The 21,684-nt window shown below is 32.8% G+C and overlaps 1 protein-coding gene and 1 pseudogene across 1 annotated transcript; both read left to right on the forward strand.

Annotated features, from left to right (window-relative positions):
- Positions 1 to 517: 517 nt before the first annotated feature.
- On the forward strand, positions 518 to 17,908 carry LOC123919823 (receptor-like protein 19). The gene is made up of 3 exons (XM_045971830.1): positions 518 to 810; positions 909 to 1,873; positions 17,853 to 17,908. Exons 1-2 carry the CDS (start codon positions 531 to 533, stop codon positions 1,580 to 1,582), a joined length of 954 nt encoding a protein of 317 aa, XP_045827786.1. The 5' UTR covers positions 518 to 530; the 3' UTR covers positions 1,583 to 1,873; positions 17,853 to 17,908.
- LOC123919822 lies at positions 17,331 to 20,778 on the forward strand (annotated as a pseudogene).
- Positions 20,779 to 21,684: the final 906 nt, after the last annotated feature.

Consider the following 21,684-nt stretch of genomic DNA (forward strand, 5'->3'; position numbering starts at 1 on the left):
AAGAGCTAGTAATGCTTTGTGCTGTGCTGCAGTGAAGGAGAATTTCCCAGTTTCTGAGTCATGGTTACTGTCATCATAATGGACAGTTTGAGCATCTTCATCATCATCATTGGTGGCAATACAATTTGCAGCACCAAATAATCAATTAGAATATAATAATGCATATGTTGCAAGATTGTGAAGTTGCAATGGAGTTCTATGGAATAATGTCGCAAAAAATGACTGGTTGCATAGAAACAAGAACGAAAGATTGAAGGAGTAATCATCAAACCCCAATATTCTTCCATCGTTTGTTTGGAGTAAAATAAAAAGACAAGGAGTGGAAAGCTGGACTATTGAGTAAAAAGACCCAACCCACTAAAAAGTCCAACATCAAACATACCACTAGACCAATTAAGATTAATTCGGTCACTAAGATTTGGTTGACCAGGAAAATATAGGAATTGAGGAAAAACAATAAAGTCATTATTTATCATAAAAAATAAAGAAAATATTACAACTGGAAGAAAATATAGCAAAATCAGTCATCCATGGGGTGGTTGCTTCTGTTTTTGCATCTTTTGCTCTTCCATTTTCTATCTTCTTCTTCTTCTTCTTTCAATTTCTTATGTCATGATGATGAGAGCTCTGCTTTGCTTCAATTCAAGTCTTCCTTCAATATAACTACTTACTCTATTTATTGCGATGAAACTGCTTCAAAAACAGCAACATGGAAAAATGGGACTGATTGTTGCTTGTGGCATGGTGTCACATGTCACAACATCTCTGGTCACGTGGTTGGCCTCAACCTTATCTGTGAAGGCATTAAAGGTATATTACATTAATTCTAATCACTTAACCTTTCTTACATTTATTTGGTGGCTTTTTAAGTATTACATATCTTGACTTGTCTTATTGTTACTTTAAAGGTGAAGTTCCTATTCAAATCTCACATCTTCCTAAATTAGAATCACTTCATCTCTCTGAAAATGAGTTGGTTTGGAAAGAGACTACCTTGAAGAGGCTTGTACAAAATGCAACCAATTTAAAAGAACTATTTTTGGAACAAACTGATATGCCTTCAATAAGACCAGACTCTGTAGATTTGATCTTCAATCAATCTTCCTCTTTGGTTACACTTAATCTTCAACAAACAGGATTAAGTGGAAAATTGAAAAAGAGTCTTCTTTGTTTACCAAATATTCAAGAGCTAGATATGTCAGGCAATGACAACCTTGAAGGCCAACTTCTAGAATTGAGTTGCAGCACTTCTCTCAGAATCTCTGATTTCTCTGATTGTCAATTCAATGGGCCAATTCCTCAGTCTTTTTCTAACTTAACACACCTTACTTCCCTAATTCTTTCAAGAAATAATCTTATCGGTTCAATCCCATCCTCACTTTTAACTCTTCCGCATCTAACTTATTTGGATGCCTCTTACAATGCTCTTAGTGGTCAAATCCCAAATGTATTTCGCAAGTCAAATAGATTTCAAAAATTAGACTTGAGTTACAACAAAATTGGTGGTCTGCTGCCAACGTCTACATTTCATGCACACTTTCTTTCAGTCAAACAAACAATCTACATTTCATTTTCATTATGAAGAAAAATCAGTCATCCATGGGGTGGTTGCTTCTGTTTTTGCATCTTTTGCTCTTCCATTTTCTATCTTCTTCTTCTTTCAATTTCTTATGTCATGATGATGAGAGTGATGCTTTGCTTCAATTCAAGTCTTCCTTCAATATAACTACTTACTCAATTTATTGCGATGAAACTGCTTCAAAAACAGCAACATGGAAAAATGGGACTGATTGTTGCTTGTGGCATGGTGTCACATGTCACACCATCTCTGGTCACGTGGTTGGCCTCAACCTTATCTGTGAAGGCATTAAAGGTAGTATATTACATTAATTCTAATCACTTAACCTTTCTTACATTTATTAAATGGTAACTGATATGAGATTAAATGATAACTTATTAAATGGAACAATTCCTCCCTCCTTGTTATCTTTGCCTTCTTTGAAACTATAACCTATGAAACCATGGGATTTGGTCATTACTGTTTTTCTGGAGTAGTCTATCCTCCAAGTTTCCATTTTCCATGTATTCGTTCACAAGGCATCCGATATCAGGACACGCACCAAGAAGAAGAAGCAAGTTTGGATGATGAATTCTGCTTAATATCTCTAACTGGAAGTAACGAGAAGATATTATTAGATGAAATTCACGTGTAATCCACGATTTTGCGGGAGGGAGCCACTCCATTTTTTAACAAGAAAACATCATATTTGAAATAGGATTACAAACATAAATATATAGATGAGAAAATAAACAACTTGTCATCTGAAGTGTAAGATATCACTACAGAAAATGAAAGCATTATATAATTTTTTTGTCTTACGATTTGGAACAATGTTTACCTCTTGCTGGAATTGCTTGCTGTGGCAGTTTCCATTAGAGTGAAGAACTTTAACAGCAACAGTTGTGTAATGCAAAGTGCACTTATACACCACTCCATATGCACCCATTCCAATTTTCAGATCTTCAGAGAAAGATGAAGTAGCTGAACCTATTTCATCCCACGTAAATATTCGGTGCTGAGGTGTGGAACCACTCAGAGCACCCTCAAGCTTTTCTTTCTCTTTGGCAGCATGAATAGCTTTTAACTCCGTTTCTTTTCTTTCTGCAGCTTCTCTTGCAGCACGTTGTTTCAGATATTCGGCTTCTCTTGATGCAGCTTGACATTTCTCTCTTTATTGATTTGCTAATTCCTCGGCCATCTCCTAGTTAGCAACAATCTCCTTCATTTTCATGGATTAATTCTTCTGATCTTCTCTTGGTTAGTTCATTCAGCTGCTCAAAGCAATTAAGAGATGTTACTCTCATGGGTACGGTTCAAGGATAATCTTATAAACTGATCGTAGTATTTAAATACAAGTTATACTATGCAAACCCTAAGCTTGATTAATAGAAAGGTAGTGAAGCCGCTACGCAATCAGAGATGTAGGCACAATCGGCCGAACTCCGTTATTTTTTGCATTTTTCATATTTGTTTTCTTTTGAACTGAGATTTCTGTTCTAACATATTTCTTTTAATAATGCCAATTGAGAAAGAGAATTCATCCTCTAATCACTAACGTAGCATATTATATCTCGATGACAGCTGATAAGAAAGAGACATTACCTTTTGTGATGCACCAATGTTCTCAGTTTGAGCTACTGCATGCATTCCTTGTGCATGTCTTAGTTCAATTCTCAACTTTTCCAGATCAAGGTTATAGTTTTCCTGGTTATAAACGACGACAAAGGAAGTTAAATTGTAAAATGAAGTTGAATCCAACCGGAATTTGGAAATATGTACTATTTCATCAAGTCAAAAGAAAAGAGAATTCAATTACCTGCCTATTTGGTGTTGGAAGTTTAGTACCTTGTGGCACATACTTCGCATAGTTTTGACCATAAATGGAAGACTCGGTATCTGAAATGCTTCCGCCACTAGAGGCCTGGCTTAGAGCATGATCAATATATGAGTTTTTAGAAGAACTTGTATCCGCATTTTTTCTCCCAAGATCTAGAGATTGGGCTCTAAATGATTAGTTTCACTTAAATTAGGACTTGTGCTTAGAAGGGTCTGATCTGTACTCGAGAAAGCTTTATGTCGTCATGTTGCCAGGGGATAGAAATGTAAAGCAGAAGATGATGCAACTGAGCCAAAGTCTGATATACATTCAAACATTGATTATTCTAAACAACAAAGTTGGATTTGACGTTTTTTATGCAATACTTGCTAAATTTCCGTGCAATCGATAAGCAGATCTTTAAAACCAAGCATACTAGAATTGAAATCTCTTATGTGCTATAGAATGGTAACTGAATATTATCATGATAAACTGTAGATGATCCTTTTTAAAATATTTCCTTATTTTCGACGCCCCAGACGGAAGGGCTTGAGAAATTATGAATCAAGGAATATATGTTAATGCTACCCATTACAAGAGCATTTCATAACTATGTACTAACTATGCTGCAACACAAGAATGTTGAACCTGAAACTTTTAGGTATTAGAAATTCTGGTACTTTTGTGATGATAGCAATGGTAATTAATCTACATGAACAACAATACCTTACCTTTCTTTGCTCACACAAACTCTTAAAAGGTAGAAGCATTTGATTTTTTCGCCACTCCACTTCCCTTCTGAAAGCATTTGCTACATTGTACAACATATTTGCTTTTCTTATTACCCTTGATTGCTAGAGCAACAACTGAAGTTTTATTATTTTCATCTCTGCCTTGAATCCTATCATTTTACCTTAATTCCATATACTTAATGTTGGTTACCAAATCATTTTTTAAATGTCAAAGTATATGATGATTGAAATTTAGTTTGTTTGTTGCACACGAGGGTTTGGAATTCAAGTATACAAGTTATAGGTGTCAACTTTGTGAACAACTGTTTTTACCCTTGTGTTATTTTCTCAAACTTATTTATTTATGGTGTTTGAAAACACGAAGTAGCTTCTTCACTGACGTGAATTGTAAAAGTGGAAAATTTGTTTTCAAAAAACACACATAACCTAAATGGATAAACAAATATGTTTATACTTGAATGTGTGATATAATGTCGTTATAGAAAGTGACCGACAAAAGATATATGCATACATTGGTGATTAAAATGAGTAACTAAAGAGACATTCGATGATATAATAATTTGGTTCCCAAGAAAAAGAAGTTATGATAATTTATAAATAATTCGTTCAAAAAATACTTAAAATTTGATAGAAATGTTTACGTTAGAATTCCACCAAATCCTCAATTTAAAGTACAATTTTAGAACAATCTTCTAACAAAATCAAATCAAAGTACAATTTTAGAACTTATTACCAAGAGTAATAATAATCGAACATATTTTTCAATTTTCAAGCAATGAACTTAAAACAGAAGACAACTTTCCCTTTAATGTGATCTAAATTCATAGTTCAACATACCACAACCATAAATGATAGTACAATCATTTTCCTATACCATCATCTACTACAAACATACCATAATCAAGAAAGTACTATATATGAACTATTTTTCATCTCAATATTTCTCATGGAACAATGTTCAAACAAATACCAATCCAAAAATGCTACACCCAATACGGAACAATGTCCAAACAAATACCAATCCAAAAATGCTACACCCAATATGGCACTGAAGCATACTTGATTCCCTGAAGCTGGTGAAAAAGATTTAAGCTCACATACCCAAAATCATCTCGACCCCACGTATTTCCGTGTGTGTTATGTATATGGAGATATGTCTCTCCATTTCTTCTCCCCACTCCTACCACCACTACACAGTGGGACCCAATCTTGTCTTTAATGCGATTTTTTGCCTCTCTGTGGATAGAAGGTGGCTAGAGTAAAAAAGAAAAAAAGTGTGTTAATATAATACATAGACTTCCTAAGAAAAAAGTGTGGATGACAATAAAATAAAATTACTCACTTTTTTATATTCAGAAATTTTTCCACTGCAATAAAAAGTTCCTATGAGTGGTCCATGTCTTTCTAAAATAAGTCGAATCTCTCCGCTATAAATATTAATATGGATGTTGAACGGCCGATAAATTTCAACATCGCGTTCAAAAGCCCTATCATCATTTTCCGCATAGTATCCGACAAGTGACCACTTAAAGGGTATGTAATGTCCCTTGCAATTCCTCTTTTAAGAACAAAACTCAAGGCCATGAAAGTAGAAGATTCGTAATAACGTCCATTTGCATCTTCTTGCATATCGATTTCACCAGGAAATGCATGTCTCGGCAATCCATTAATGACGGATTGAGGTGAAAATAATGGAACTATGACCGTGATAGCGGTGAAATGCATTCTTGGCTGCAACTAGAAGCGCACTGCTAAGGGCCCAACATATGGCTACATAAATAGCAACCAACATATATATATATATATATATATATATCTTACTTGGTGTAGGAACTCCATTTATAACAGCCCTGACATGAATAAGCTTGAAGATACTTATCCCTTCATGAACAAATTTATCAAGTGCCCATTGTACAACATATTTTCTTTTCTTATTACCCCTGATTGCTAGAGCAACAACTGAAGTTTTATTATTTTCATCTCTGCCTTGAATTCTATCCATCCCTCTTTCTTATTACCCTGGCTGGCGTGTTAATGTTGGTTGCAAGACTTGATGATTTACCTTAATTCCATATACTTAATGTTGGTTGCCAAATCATTTTTTTAATGTCAAAGTATATGATGATTGAAATTTAGTTTGTTTGTTGCACACGAGGGTTTGGAATTCAAGTATACAAGTTATAGGTGTCAACTTTGTGAACAAGTGTTTTTACCCTTGTGTTATTTTCTCAAACTTATTTATTTATGGTGTTTGAAAACACGAAGTAGCTTCTTCACTGACGTGAATTGTAAAAGTGGAAAATTTGTTTTCAAAATACACACTTAACCTAAATGGATAAACAAATATGTTTATACTTGAATGTGTGATATATTGTCGTTATAGAAAGTGACCGACAAAAGATATATACATACATTGGTGATTAAAATGAGTAACTAAAGAGACATTCCATGATATAATAATTTGGTTCCCAAGAAAAAGAAGTTATGATAATTTATAAATAATTCGTTCAAAAAATACTTAAAATTTGATAGAAATGTTTACGTTAGAATTCCACCAAATCCTCAATTTAAAGTACAATTTTAGAACAATCTTCTAACAAAATCAAATCAAAGGACAATTTTAGAACTTATTACCAAAAGTAATAATAATCGAACATATTTTTCAAGCAATGAACTTAAAACAGAAGACAACTTTCCCTTTAATGTGATCTAAATTCATAGTTCAACATACCACAACCATAAATGATAGTACAATCCTTTTCCTATACTATCATCTACTACAAACATACCATAATCAAGAAAGTACTCTACATGAACTATTTTTCATCTCAATATTTCTCATGGAACAATGTCCAAACAAATACCAATCCAAAAATGCTACACCCAATATGGAACAATGTCCAAACAAATACCAATCCAAAAATGCTACACCCAATATGGAACAATGTCCAAACAAATACCAATCCAAAAATGCTACACCCAATATGGCACTGAAGCATACTTGATTCCCTGAAGCTGGTGAAAAAGATTTAAGCTCACATACCCAAAACCATCTCGACCCCACGTATTTCCGTGTGTGTTATGTATATGAAGATATGTCTCTCCATTTCTTCTCCCCACTCCTACCACCACTACACAGTGGGACTCAATCTGAGAGTTTAAGGGTTGTCGCATGCTCAAACTAGAGATAAAATCCAGGACTTTGATTAGAGACTCGTGGCATCTCATCTAAATGATCTTGGGTAGGGGTGCACAAATTAACTGGTTATCAAATAAAAACCTCATCCATATCCTTAACCAAATTTAAATGACGGGATATTGACAATATGGTTTTTATCCAGACCATAAATTTTGGATCGGTTTGTCCATATTTTTAACCGGTTGATAAAATGGATGTCCACCCTTTTAACCAGAATGCAATTAGCCGAAAAACCTAAAATCGTCAATAAACGCTAAATCGACCGAAAATCCAAAAAATCGGCAGAAAAAACCTAAAATTCGCCAAAATCCCAAAAAATCGACTATAAACCCTAAAATCGGCCGAAACCCCAAAAAATTTGCAGAAAAACCTAAAATCGGCCAAAATTTCAAAAATTGACTATAATCCCTAAATTCGGATGAAAACCCAAAAAACTGGCCGAAAAACCAAAACTCGACCGAAAAACCCAAAAAATCGGCCGAAAACCTAAAATCGACTATAAACCCTAAAATCGGCCGGCAACCCTAAAAATCGGCAGAAAAAACCTAAAATCGGTCAAAATTCCAAAAATTGACTATAAACCCTAAAATCGGCTGAAAACCCAAAAAATCGGCCGAAAAACCAAAAATCGACCGAAAACCCAAAAAATCGGCCGAAAACCTAAAATCGGCCAAAATCCAAAAAATCGACTATAAACCCTTAAATCGGCCGGCAACCCGAAAAATCGGCAGAAAAACCTAAAATCGGCCAAAATTCCAAAAATCAACTATAAACCCTAAAATCGGCCGAAAACCCAAAAAATCGGCCGAAAAACCAAAAATCGACCGAAAACCCAAAAAATCGGCCGAAAAACCAAAAATCGACCGAAACCCAAAAAAATTGGCCGAAAACCTAAAATCGACCCAAAATCCTGAAATCGGCTATAAACGTCAAAATCGGCCGAAAAACCTAAAATCGACTATAAGCCCATTTTTAGGGTTTATAGTCGATTTTTGAGTTTTTCGGTCGATTTTAGGATTTATAGTCGATTTTTGGGTTTTTTGCCGATTTTAGGTTTTTCGGCCGATTTTTTGGGTTTAGGGTCGATTTTGGGTTTTCGATTAATTTTTTGGGTTTTCAGCCGATTTTAGAGTTTATAGTCGATTTTAGGGCTTTTGGTCGATTTTAGGTTTTTCAACCGATTTATGGTTTTTGACCGATTTTAGGTTTTTCCGCCGATTTTTTCGGTTTTACGGCCAATTTGTGGGTTTATGGTCGATTTTATTAAAATAAATAAAATTAAATGAAGGAAATTCAATTACATTATCCAAATAAAATATAGGAATTTATTCTATGTATAAAATTCTGATTTCTTTACTATTTTTTTTACGCAAGTTTTACTAAATTTAGATTTTTTTCAAAAAAATAAAAGATTTTTTTAAATTGTCTTAAAACCGGTTTTTAAAAGGAAATAACTGATTTTTTTTATCAGATTTAAAAATAACCGGTTAAAAATTGGATTTAAAAAATGACCGCTTTTAAATTTGGTTTGGTTAAAATAACTGGTTATATATCCATAACCAAATTTATAACCAGTTTTATAACCGGTTTATAATAAAATATGGTTATGGTTATAAATCCAAATCCAATTAAATGGTTTCGGTTTGGATATGGTTTGGTTTGTCAAATTATCCGACCATGCACACCCCTACTATTGGTTTGTCAAATTATTTTAAAATGATTAAAATTATAAATTATGTAATTTCTCCTTATAATATGACTATTTTTTATGTTATTTAATTATATTATTTACAGTTTAAAAGATTATTATTCTTTAAAAAAAATTATTAAGAGGCCACTTTTAATATTTAAGGTCGGGACTCTAAATTGTCGGGAACAGCCCTAACTATGGAGGCCATATGCTGATGCTTATACCCTAATGGGATGTAAAAAATAAAACCCACAGTGCAAGACTCCCAAGTCCCAAGTCTATGTAGACGACTGGAAGATAATAAAAGTAAGGGTCTTGTTAACTAGTGTCCCGGATACTAGTTAAGGAGCTAAAAAAAGAAATAAAGAAAAAGTTTTGCATTGAAACAATTAAAATTTATACTTTTTACATTTTGACTATACCAATATTCAAGAAAAACCTTCTAATGGAGGGCTAAGTTTACATAAGAAAAATTAATGGGAGACAATCACTTCCTGTAGAAAACGATTCATCTTAAAAGCATTAATGTCAAAAGACCCAAAACATTCAAAAAAACATAATAGATGGTCTAGAAAATGAATGATTTATCTTTTGTTTGTTTAGGATAATAAATAAATGGCACTCCCTCCGTCCATAATGAGTGACTCATTTTGATTATGTACTCATATATCTTACTTTGATCATATTTTCTACTAATATATAAAAATAAATATTAGCATATAAGATGTTGTTAGATTCGTCTCGGTGAGTATTTTCAAGATATCAAATTTATATAATTTTTACTATTATACAATTAAAAATATTAATCGTCAAAGTTATGTATTGATAAGGGTAAAATAGTCAACTAGGTCACTCATTTTGGGATGGAGTGAGTAGTATATAAACTTTTAATTTAGGATCTGAATAAACTCCATTCTATAATATGTTTCAATGTATGTCCATGTGAGCGTATCTCAGGAGGGGTTGAGAGTTAAATTCCAAATTCTTCGAAAGAGGTAAAATTTTGACCACAAAGTATGATGCTACAAAATTCAAAGAGATAATTTCTAATTGTAGAATTCTCTTTCTCCATTTTGCAATAATAACTTTAGTATTGAGTTTATTATGCGACAAGCAGATCCTGCTCTTGAGTTAAGATGACTATTTGTGTAACTAGTTCCACTATTTTGGTTGAAATATGATAAATATTTTAGGTTTAATTAGTAAAATGGTCTCTTAAAACATTTTTGATTTTACATTGGTCCCTTAAAAAAAAAAGGACCGAACAGGTCCTTAATGAAGAAAAAAAAGTCTGAATAGGTCTCTTAAACACATCTCCGTTAATCAGTTTGGTCTCTTAAAGACATCTCCGTTAATCAGTTTGGTCCTCGAAAAAATGGACAGAAAAGACCAAATTGATTAACGGAGATGTCTTTAACGGACCAAACTAGCTATAAATATTACATTACATACTTTCTTTTGTTTTGTTTTGTTTTCTTTTTGTTTTCTTTGTTTCAGGTAAACAAAGCATTAACACTTTAGTATTGAGTTTATTATGCGACAAGCAGATCCTGCTCTTGAGTTAAGATGACTATTTGTGTAACTAGTTCCACTATTTTGGTTGAAATATGATAAATATTTTAGGTTTAATTAGTAAAATGATCTCTTAAAACATTTTTGGTTTCACATTGGTCCTTTAAAGAAAAAAAGGACTGAACAGGTCTTTAAAGAAGAAAAAAAAGTCTGAATAGGTACCTTAAAGACATCTCCGTTAATCAGTTTGGTCTCTTAAAGACGTCTCCGTTAATCAGTTTGGTCCTCAGAAAAATGGACGGAAAAGACCAAATTGATTAACGGAGATATCTTTAAGGGACCAAATTGAAGAGGCTTATACAAAATGCAACAAATTAGGGGGTTCCAAAAACTAACTAATTTGAGATTAAATGACAACATGCTCAATGGAGCAATTCCTTCCTCTTTATTTTCTTTGCCTTCTTTGGTAAATTTAGATATAGCAAACAATAATATTACCAGCCATATCGGTGCAATCTCATCATTTCGTTAGAGACGCTATCTCTATGATGCAGCAACAAGCTACAAGGAAGTATTCCAGAATCAATTTTCAACCTTGAAAAGCTAACTACACTATGTCTATCATCAAACAACTTCAGTGGTGTTATCAATTTTCAACACTTTTCCAAACTTCAAAATTTGAATTCTCTTTCCCTTTCACATAATACCCAATTATCACTAACCTTTGAATCCAATGTCAATTCCAATTTTTCTCTACTAACAAAATTGGAGTTGTCTTCTTTGAGTTTGACTCAATTTCCCAATTTGTTAGGAAAACTTCCAAGTTTGTATCATCTTGATCTATCCAATAACAAACTTAATGGAAGGGTGCCTAATTGGTTGCTCGAAATATCAGGATCGTTGAATCTCTCTCAAAACTGTTTCACTTCAATAGACCAAATCTCATTGAATATTGTGCAGCTCAGTAGCCTTGATCTTAGTTTTAACTTACTGGAAGGTGACGTGACAATGACATCTCTTTGTCAGTTTGCAGTATGAAATCACTTCAATCACTTCACTTCAATTGACCGGTAACATTCCAGAATGTGTTGCTAATTTATCATACCTTCGAGTTTTGGATCTACAAATGAATAGATTTGATGGCACTTTTCTAAGTGACTTTTCAAAGGACTGTGATCTTCATGTTCTGAATCTCAATGGAAACCAAATTGAAGGTTATTTGCCTCTATCTTTGTCTCAATGTAAAATGCTGGAGTTTCTAAACCTTGGCAGCAACAAAATAGAAGATCCCGCCTGGCATTGCCAATTTACGAGATAATAATTTGCATGGTGGCATTGCCAATTTAAAGATCAAGCATCCATTTCCCAGTTTAGTTATTTTTGATATCTCGGGTAATAACTTTAGTGGTCCGCTACGGAAAGCCTATTTCAAAAATTTCAAAGCCATGAAGATTGTTACTCAAGTAGGACAGAATATCAGTAGGCTATATATAATGGATTCAGAAGGGTCCTATGATTCTGTGACTGTGATGAACAAAGGGATCAATATGAAATTGGTGAAAATTCCAATAAACTTTGTAACTATTGATTTGGCAAGAAACAAGTTTGAAGGCGAGATTCCAAATGTTATAGGTGTTATGAAAGTTGATTTGACTCCTATATATTGAAATATTGTCCTCAATCTCATTCTCCCTCAAATTTTCCATAATCAATGATAATAATGAGAGCCAAGGTGTTGAGGCTAATTAAGTATCTAATAGTAATGTTTAGATGAAATGAGTCAACTGCATCATACCAATAACTTGCCTATATATTGGAGGCAGAACATTTATGAAAATAACAAGATAGATGTGATGTGACTCATCTCATTCAAAAAATGAACAGTTCTTTAACAATGATAAATTTGAGTAGTTATGAGATTTGAATGAAACAGGAATGACATCATGTAGATTTATTTTATGCTTATGTACTAAAACATTCTTTAATGTCATATTACTTACTAATAACATATAAATAGTTAATTAATACGCACAACATGGTCATGTGACAAAGCTTTCTCAATCCTCATGGTCTTGGACCCTGTTATCTATCATCAAGCATGTTTGAAGGAAAATTACCCTAGTTGGTAAAGATTTCATTTAAATCACACAGAACGTGAGTTCGAATTATGCTGCCGATGTGAAGACCTCGTTAAAGGGCCATATTTAACATGAAAAATAAGCTCAATCTTGGCTTTAATTTTAATGGCCTAAAATGTATAATCCACCCTAAAACTAGGTTTAAGAGTTTCACATCTAAACTTGTATTCTGTTTAAATTTTAGCAAAGGGTTTAGGCTAGTGACACAGAGTGGACTTTGGAAGATTCTTCATGATCCATACAAGTGAAGTAAATACAAACAAGAAAACTGATAGGCAGAGAGCATTATGACTTAGATCTTTGCTGCGAAACATATACATTTTATTGAAACACGATCTTTTCTTTGCCAATTCTTATTATACCTAGAAGAACATTGATATTTTCATTCTTATTCATGCTTATTCAAACGCAAAAAAGTTAAATCTCTTTGAAAATTCAACATTCTTATTCATGCCTATTTTGTTAAAGCATCTGCCACAATATTAGCTTCACGATACGAATGATTAATAATCACCTCCCAATTCAAAGCTACTAAAAGCTTCTTAATAATATGAACTAGAGTTCACCCATCCAGAGATCCTGTTATGAATTGCCTTTGAAGTGATGTGAAGAGGAGAAAACAGGATTTGGATTTGGCCATCACGCGAGGCGTGGCCCTGGCTAAGCAGGAAGTAATTGTTGTAGCAGGAAATTGGTTCATAAGCTGTCCACCACGCGGGGCGTGGGCTGCTGGTATATATATATATATGCTGCTGTTGCGTTTTCAGCCGCAAGAGAGAGGAAAAATGTAGGTTTTTAGGGTTCTTCTTCCAACAACAAGGCTAGAGTGTTAGAGAATTTCTCTTGGGTAATCTTTAGAATTGGGGAAGTGTTTCTAACACCTTGTAATCACTTGGCAAAGGATTATTTTATTCAGCAAACTCTAATTTAAAACTTTCTGGTTTTGCAGATTCTGACCGAGCAACTTGTCGTACAACAAGGAAATCTGTTACGGGTTATTGTATGTTCCTCTCTCATTTCATGGAAATCCAAGAAGCAGTCTACTGTCTCCAAATCATGTGAATTGCAATGGCTGATGTACCTCTTTAAAGATCTGCACATCTCTTTCTCTTCTGCTGATTCTTTTTTTGCGACAATAAATCAGCCATCTACCTTGCCCATAATCCCACTTTCCATGAAAGTATTAAACACATTGAAATAGATTGCCGCATCATAAGAGAGAAGATTCAAAGTGGTTTGCTGCGGCTTTTTCCCATACTTTCTACTGCTCAAATAGCCGATGTTCTTACAAAACCTTTACACAGTCCCTCATTCCTCACTCTCATATCCAAGCTTGGCCTTCATGACATCCACAGTCCAGCTTGTGGAGAGTACCTACTGATATTACTTGACCAAATTAATTTAATTTGTAATTAGTATTAGTTAATTAGTATTAGTCTCTCTCCCCCAAAGTAGGTTGGTTTTAATCGATCTGGATAAACAATTTCGTATCTCTTTATCGATTTTGGTAGTTTTAGCTTTTGTGTGTCATTCATTTTGATTTTGTTACTTCAATTCATTTATCCCACACTTCTAAGTATTATTGGTATGGTTTTCGGTTCGAATTCACAACAGTTCCATCTAAAGCTTTCTTAAGCGTTGTTAGTTACTACCACTTTTAAATTAATATGCAAATCTATTTTATTGTAACCATGCACTTGAGCTATTTTTGTTCAAGCCGCTAATTAAGTCAATATGATTGGAAATTTTTTGCTACAGCAGGAAATAAATATGAAACGATTATTATACAGTAATGACTTGTGGAATATAATTCTTTTTTTAATATAAAAAATGACTTGTGGAATTATTTTCCTTTTGAATAGTCTCCACCAGCATTCTTAATGGGACGATAAAACAAAATTGATGCAGCTTAGCATACACGTTCTATCTTTGGATTGGAGAAGACTTCCAAGTCAATTTAGAAAGAACAAGATATCACTTTCATATATCAACCAAATTTACATAACATGATAACTTAATTGGATGGACTAGAAAATTAATGGTGTTTATTAAAATGATAAATAATAAAGGGTATATAACAAAAGACAACAACTACTTGTCAAGAACATTGACTTCCCAATCAATGAAAACTATTATGGGTTAGAAAGATTCACAAACGATCATAATAACGTAATGAATGTGTTAGAAAATGAATGATGCTTATTAGACAAGGACTAATTGAAGGAGTGAGATCTTTTTTGAGTTGGATAAAATGAATGGTGCATATTTTGGTAAAAACAAAATAAAAAAATGAATGGTGCATATTAGCAAGAGATAAGGCTATATACTTGTCAATAAAAAGGCAGACAAGGACTAATTTGGATCAATCAAAGGAGAGATTAATTAATATGATTCCTTTTTGTGAGTTTGGTAAAAAAAAAATTAAAAAAAAATGAATATATGAATTAATTTGGCCAAACAAGCAATATGATACTGTTGTTTTTTAAATTAAAAATATTTTCTCAACTCCCCTCTTCTCTTCTTTTTTTTTTTTTTTTTGTTGAATGCATATATATATATATATATATATAATAAAAATAGAAGAAGTTTCAAAGTATAAGAGGAAAAATAAAATTAATAAAGAGGAATACCAGAAGTATTACCATAAGCAGAAAAGGACACTGACAATAGATATGCAAAGAGAATTTTCAGATAAAATCTACAGCCAATTCCGCTGATAAATTCGCAGGAAAGGCTTGCAATCCATTAAAAAAATCCGTAGGTAAATCCACAACTGACTTTTACTTTATGATTACCAATAAGCAAAGGAAAAATCATTTTAATTTGTTTGATTAAATAAAAAATTCATTTAAAAATTAGAAGAAATATAAAGCTTTGCCCACAATATTATGAAAAAACTAATCCAAAATACTTTTGATTGAGTTCAACCATTCAAAGCTCATGTTCATAATAAAAAATAATATAAACCAAAAGTAAATACCTATAAATTACTTTTTTTGTACCCAAAAAAAAAACTATACTTTTATAATCATTTTACAAATTAAAAAAATTCAAAAATAGATGTCTCTTTTTATTTCTTAGCAAGGTTGTGGAGACTCGACAAAATTAATGATTTATGTTTTTGATATGTTTTTTAGACTCGACAAAATTAATGGTTTATGTTTTTTATTGAATATCGTTAATCTTGATTAATCTCAAAAACTTATCACACAATTTTAGGTTTTTGTACAATTTAACATGGGTGATCTATATAATATAATATTTCAATCCAACGGTGGATTTTGTAAAATTTCAATTCGTTAAAGCATTATTGAGGTGTAACATTACTCAAATGTTACACGGATGTAATTTGATCCTTCCCATATATATATATGAGGGATCCGTTGACTCCAGGAGTAAGTCTCCATTTACTTACTCCGCTTAATAACTCGATATCGACATTATATTTCTTCAATCCACCCGTTAAATTCAAAGATCTCATTGAGTAGATCAACTCCACAAATTTTTATAAAAATTCAAAACCGTTTGATACTTTTTCTGATAACTTCAATTGAACGTACGACAAACTTTTAAAAAAACCGTTGAATTTCAATAGTCTGAATACATAACTACATTTTTTGAATTTTTAGGACTTGAGGGAATGCAGTGGAAAATCCACTGGAGACAATCCATTCCCGTACACACTTCTATTCTTGGTAGTTTATTTGTCTGTTTATTTTTCTATCTTACCTTAGAGACCGTTAGATTCTGTTGGAATGTATTTTTGATATATCTTATATATTTTTCGTTTGTATATCTATATATAATATATTTCCCATTAAAAAAAAATAGCATACACACTTCTATCTAATAGAAGCCATTAACTCATTTTCATAAATGCACCACCATACACATATAAGCTTGAAAAACATCAATTCAACACATGTAAATGGTTCACGTTTTTCATTTCATGTATATGCATTTTGAAAACAAGTACATTATTTCTACAGAAATACTGTAAAATACTGATATATAAAACTAGAATAATGTTTTTATGATTATAATTTTTTATGGTTAATTATAAATTATGTATATTAAGACAATGAAGTTATTGATAAATTTATAATTTTCAATTGAAGTATGTTATACGATCAAGTTCATTGAATTTACGACCAGTCAAAAAATATTTTATGTGGATATATATATTTTCCAGCCTTAATTTACAGAATGAAAATTAGGGAATTATTCAATTTACGTTAGGATCATTAAATTTAGATTCCAATAGAAATATCAACAATTATTTTGCATGAAAATGAGGGAATTAATATAGTTCATTTGTCAAATCACCTTCACATAATTTTTTTTAAGCAAAAGGTATCCTCCGCGTGCAACTGCAGAGATTAATTCATTCGAGATAACTGAGATCTATTTAAGGGGTTGACCTCTCCCAACAAATGTTTCTCCATACGCACCAGCTGGAGATCGAGCCCTAGACCAAATAGTTAAGAGACTCAAGTATCTACCACTTGTACCATAACCTTCACATAATTTAGTTTCCGGTGTGTGGTCATCAAGCAAAAATATCCAAAACTAAATTTGGCAAAAATAAAAATATGTATCAAATTATTGTATATTAAATTTGGCTATAAATATTAATGTAACATTCCTTACCATTTCATACAATCACACTTTCTTTACTTTCATTTAAACAAACCATTTACACTTTCCACAAATTCTTCATTGCATTGATGAAACAATATCAATCATTCATGGGTTGGTTGCTTCTATGTATGCATCTTTTGATCTTCCATTTTCCATCTTTCTCTTCTTCTTTCAATTTTTTATGTCATGATGATGAGAGCTCTGCTTTGCTTCAATTCAAGTCTTCCTTCACTATATATACTAACCCTTATTCTGCTTACGATGAACCTCCTCCTCTGAAAACAGAAACATGGAAAAATGGCAGTGATTGTTGTTCATGGAATGGTGTCACATGTGACACCATCTCCGGTCACGTTATTGGTCTAAACCTTGGCCGTGAAAGAATTAAAGGTACGTTACATCCTAACAGTACCCTTTACCATCTTACACTCCTTCAAAAACTCAATCTTTCTTACATTGATTTCTATCCTTCTCCTTTTCATTTTAAGTTTGGTGGGTTTCTAAGTCTTACACATCTTGACTTGACTTTGTGTAACTTTAAAGGTGAAGTTCCTATTCAAATCTCACATCTTTCCAAATTAGAATCACTTCATCTCTCTTGGAATTATGACTTAGTTTGGAAAGAGACTACCTTGAAGAGGCTTGTACAAAATGCAACAAATTTAAGAAACCTATTTTTAGATTACACAAATATGTCTTCAATAAGACCAAACTCCATAGATTTGATCTTCAATCAATCTTCCTCTTTGGTTACTCTTAATCTTCAAAATACATTTTTAAGTGGAAAATTCAAAAAGAGCATTCTTTGTTTACCAAGTATTCAACAGCTAGATATGTCATGGAACAAGCTTGAAGGCCAACTTCCAGAATTGAGTTGCAGCACTTCACTCAGAATCTTGGATCTCTCAAATTGTCCATTCAAAAAAGGGCCAATTCCTCTGTCTTTTTCTAACCTCACACACCTTACGTCCCTAACTATTTCAAGTAATAATCTAACGGTTCAATCCCATCCTCACTTTTAACTCTTCCACATCTAACTTCTCTGGATCTCTCTTACAATGATCTTAGTGGTCAAATTCCAAATGTATTTCCCGAGTCAAATAGATTTGAAGAATTAGACTTGAGTTCCAACAAAATTGGAGGTGAGATACCATCCTCACTTTTAACTCTTCCAAATCTAACTTATTTGTCTCTCTCTTCCAATGATCTTAGTGGTCAAATCCCAAATGTATTTCCTCTGTCAAATAGATTTCAAGAACTATACTTGAGTTCCAACAAAATTGGAGGTGAGATACCATCATCACTTTCAAACCTTCAACAACTTACTGTCTTAGATCTTTCATTCAATTTATTTTCCGGTCAAATCCCAGATGTGTTTAATTTGACTCAACTTTATTATTTAGATTTATCTTTTAATAAATTAGAGGGTCCCTTACCCAACAAAATTACAGGTTTCCAAAACCTAACTTATTTGATTTTAGGGTACAACTTACTAAATGGAACAATTCCTTTGTGGTGTTTATCCTTGCCATCTTTAAGAGAAGTACATCTATCAAACAATCGACTTACAGGGCATATCAGTGATGCATTCTCATCAAATTCCTTAGAGGAACTAAGTCTAAATAACAACATGTTACAAGGAAATATTCCAGAATCCATTTTCACCCTCTCAAAACTAAAATACTTGAGCCTACAATCAAACAACTTGAGTGGTCTTATCAATTTTCAAATCTTCTCCAAACTTCAAAATCTGTCAGAATTATCCCTTTCATGGAATAGTCAATTGTCACTAAACTTTGAATCTAATGTCTCTAATAGTTTTAATCAGCTACTAGTATTAGAATTAGCTTCTGTCAATCTGATCAAATTCCACAAATTACAAGGAAATTTCACAAATTTGGCTATTCTTGATCTTTCCAATAACAAACTTAATGGAATGCCCAATTGCTTAATTGAAACAAATCGTTTGAACGTTTTAAACCTCTCTCAAAACTTGTTCACGTCAACAGATCAATTGATTGAAATGGCAGTGAATAATGAACATCTCGTTTCACTTGATCTTAGTTTTAATTCACTGAATGGTGATATCCCTTTGACAGTTTGCAATATAAATGATGGCCTTGAAATTCTGAACTTGGGACACAACAATTTGAGTGGTATCATTCCACAATGTTTTTCAAATTTGCAATCCCTTCAATTTTTGGATCTACAGATGAACAAATTTCATGGCACTTTGCCAAGTAACTTTTCCGAGTACCTGAACATTATAAACCTTAATGGAAACCTATTAGAAGGCCTTTTGCCTATATCTTTGTCCCATTGCAAATACCTGAACATTTTAAATCTTGGAAGCAATAGATTAGAAGACAAATTTCCCTACTGGCTTCAAACTATGCAAGATTTGAAAGTACTGGTTTTGAGAGACAACAGGTTCCATGGTCCCATTGCCAATTTAAAGATCAAACATCTATTTCCAAGTTTAGTCATTTTTGATATCTCGGGCAACAGTTTTAGTGGTTTTCTACCTAAAGCCTATTTCAAAAATTATGAAGCCATGAAGAATGTTACTCAAGTTGGTGGGGATAGCAGTTTGATATACATGGATCCTTGGTGTACAGTGTTTAAAGATGCATGCAGTACTGATTCTGTGACTGTGACAACAAAAGGGAAAGAAATGACACTGGTGAGAATTCCAAAATTGTTCGTAAGTATTGATTTGTCAAGAAACAATTTTGAAGGAGAGATTCCAAATTCTATTGGAGAGCTTCATGCACTTAAAGGCCTTAATCTTTCCCATAATAGACTCGTCGGTCATATTCCCCAATCCATCGGAAACTTGACAAACTTGGAATCTTTGGATCTTTCATCGAATATGTTAGCCGGTGTGATTCCTGCAGAATTAACCAATATGAATAGTATTGAAGTCATGAATCTTTCCAATAACCATCTTACAGGAGAAATACCTCGAGGAAGGCAGTTCAATACATTTACAAATGATTCATATGAAGGAAACTTGGGGCTATGTGGATTTCCATTGTCAAAGAAATGTGGACCTGAACCTCATTCTCCACCTCCACCTCCAGCCAACAACTTTAGGAGTGAAGAGAAATTTGGATTTGGATGGAAACCAGTGGCAATTGGATATGGATTTGGATTTGTGATTGGAATAGGCATTGGATATTTTGTGTTTTTGATTGGAAAGCCTAGATGGCTTGTGATGCTATTTGGTGGTCAGCCTAAGAGAAGAGTGAACAGGATAAGGACTAGAGTGAGGAGGACCAATGGTTCTACTCAGATGGTGCAAATGTCATAGTTTCATTTTTGTTGTTTGATTTTGGGTTGTAAGTTTGTAATCTGAATGAATATATTGTGTGTTTTTAATTAATAAAATTGCAAGTTTATCCATATGTAATTTAGCTAGAATTCACTTTTTATCCAAAACCTATAAAAATACAGTTTGTACTGTGAAGTTATCTCAAATATATATATATATGCATTTCAGTTAGAATCAGATGAGAAATTATATTTTTTTTAATAATAAAATAAGATGAAAATTTTGCATCAAAGTTTAGTGATGAAATGATATCTTATGACAGACAATCTCATCTGAATTATGTCACACTCTAAGTATTCCCCTCAGTCCTCACCTCCATAGAATATTTCATATTTGGTTCTCTCTACACCAAGTTTACACAGTCTAAATTATAATTTTGTAACATTGCTTTTCTTTTTCTCCTGTTTTCATTAGTTTATTACTTTTTGTTCTATCATAATTGAATCACATAATGATACTGATCATAGATAACTATTTTTTAAGACTAATGCAGTGTTTTTATTACGGTTAACATGATCAGGTAAAGCAATAGAAGAACTGAGATCATCTCTTTACAATAAGCTCCGAAACATCGGAAGGAGCAAAGCGTCAACAACAAAGATATTGCAGTTCAGTTCATGCAGTGTTGGTTTCTACTTTATACCGAATGGCTAAGATTGTTGTTTAGTTAATTAACCATTGTCAAGCCAATTTTGTTCACGTTCTTGATTTCACTTAACCTTTTATTTACGAAAATAAAAAGCTATATATAGCACTCTCTCTAAACTAAACTAGTTACCTTGTGTAGCAAGTAACTGTCATGTAAGTTAGGTATCCTAACAAGGCGGATTCTAGTGTGGGATAGTGAATCATATCTCCCACAGGTGAGGGACCAATGAAAAATCATTTTCAATCATCAGATATAATCAATGGCCAAGATCTACTAAAATTAAAAAGAGAACATTTAAAATTATCCACACAAGATCTAATTGTATATCATCACCGTGCCTTCATCACCATCTCTAGAATCCATCTTCTACTTCTTCAGTCTTCACTGCAACA

This window comes from Trifolium pratense, linkage group LG4, assembly GCF_020283565.1.
Source record: "Trifolium pratense cultivar HEN17-A07 linkage group LG4, ARS_RC_1.1, whole genome shotgun sequence".
In the NCBI taxonomy this organism is placed as follows: domain Eukaryota; kingdom Viridiplantae; phylum Streptophyta; class Magnoliopsida; order Fabales; family Fabaceae; genus Trifolium; species Trifolium pratense.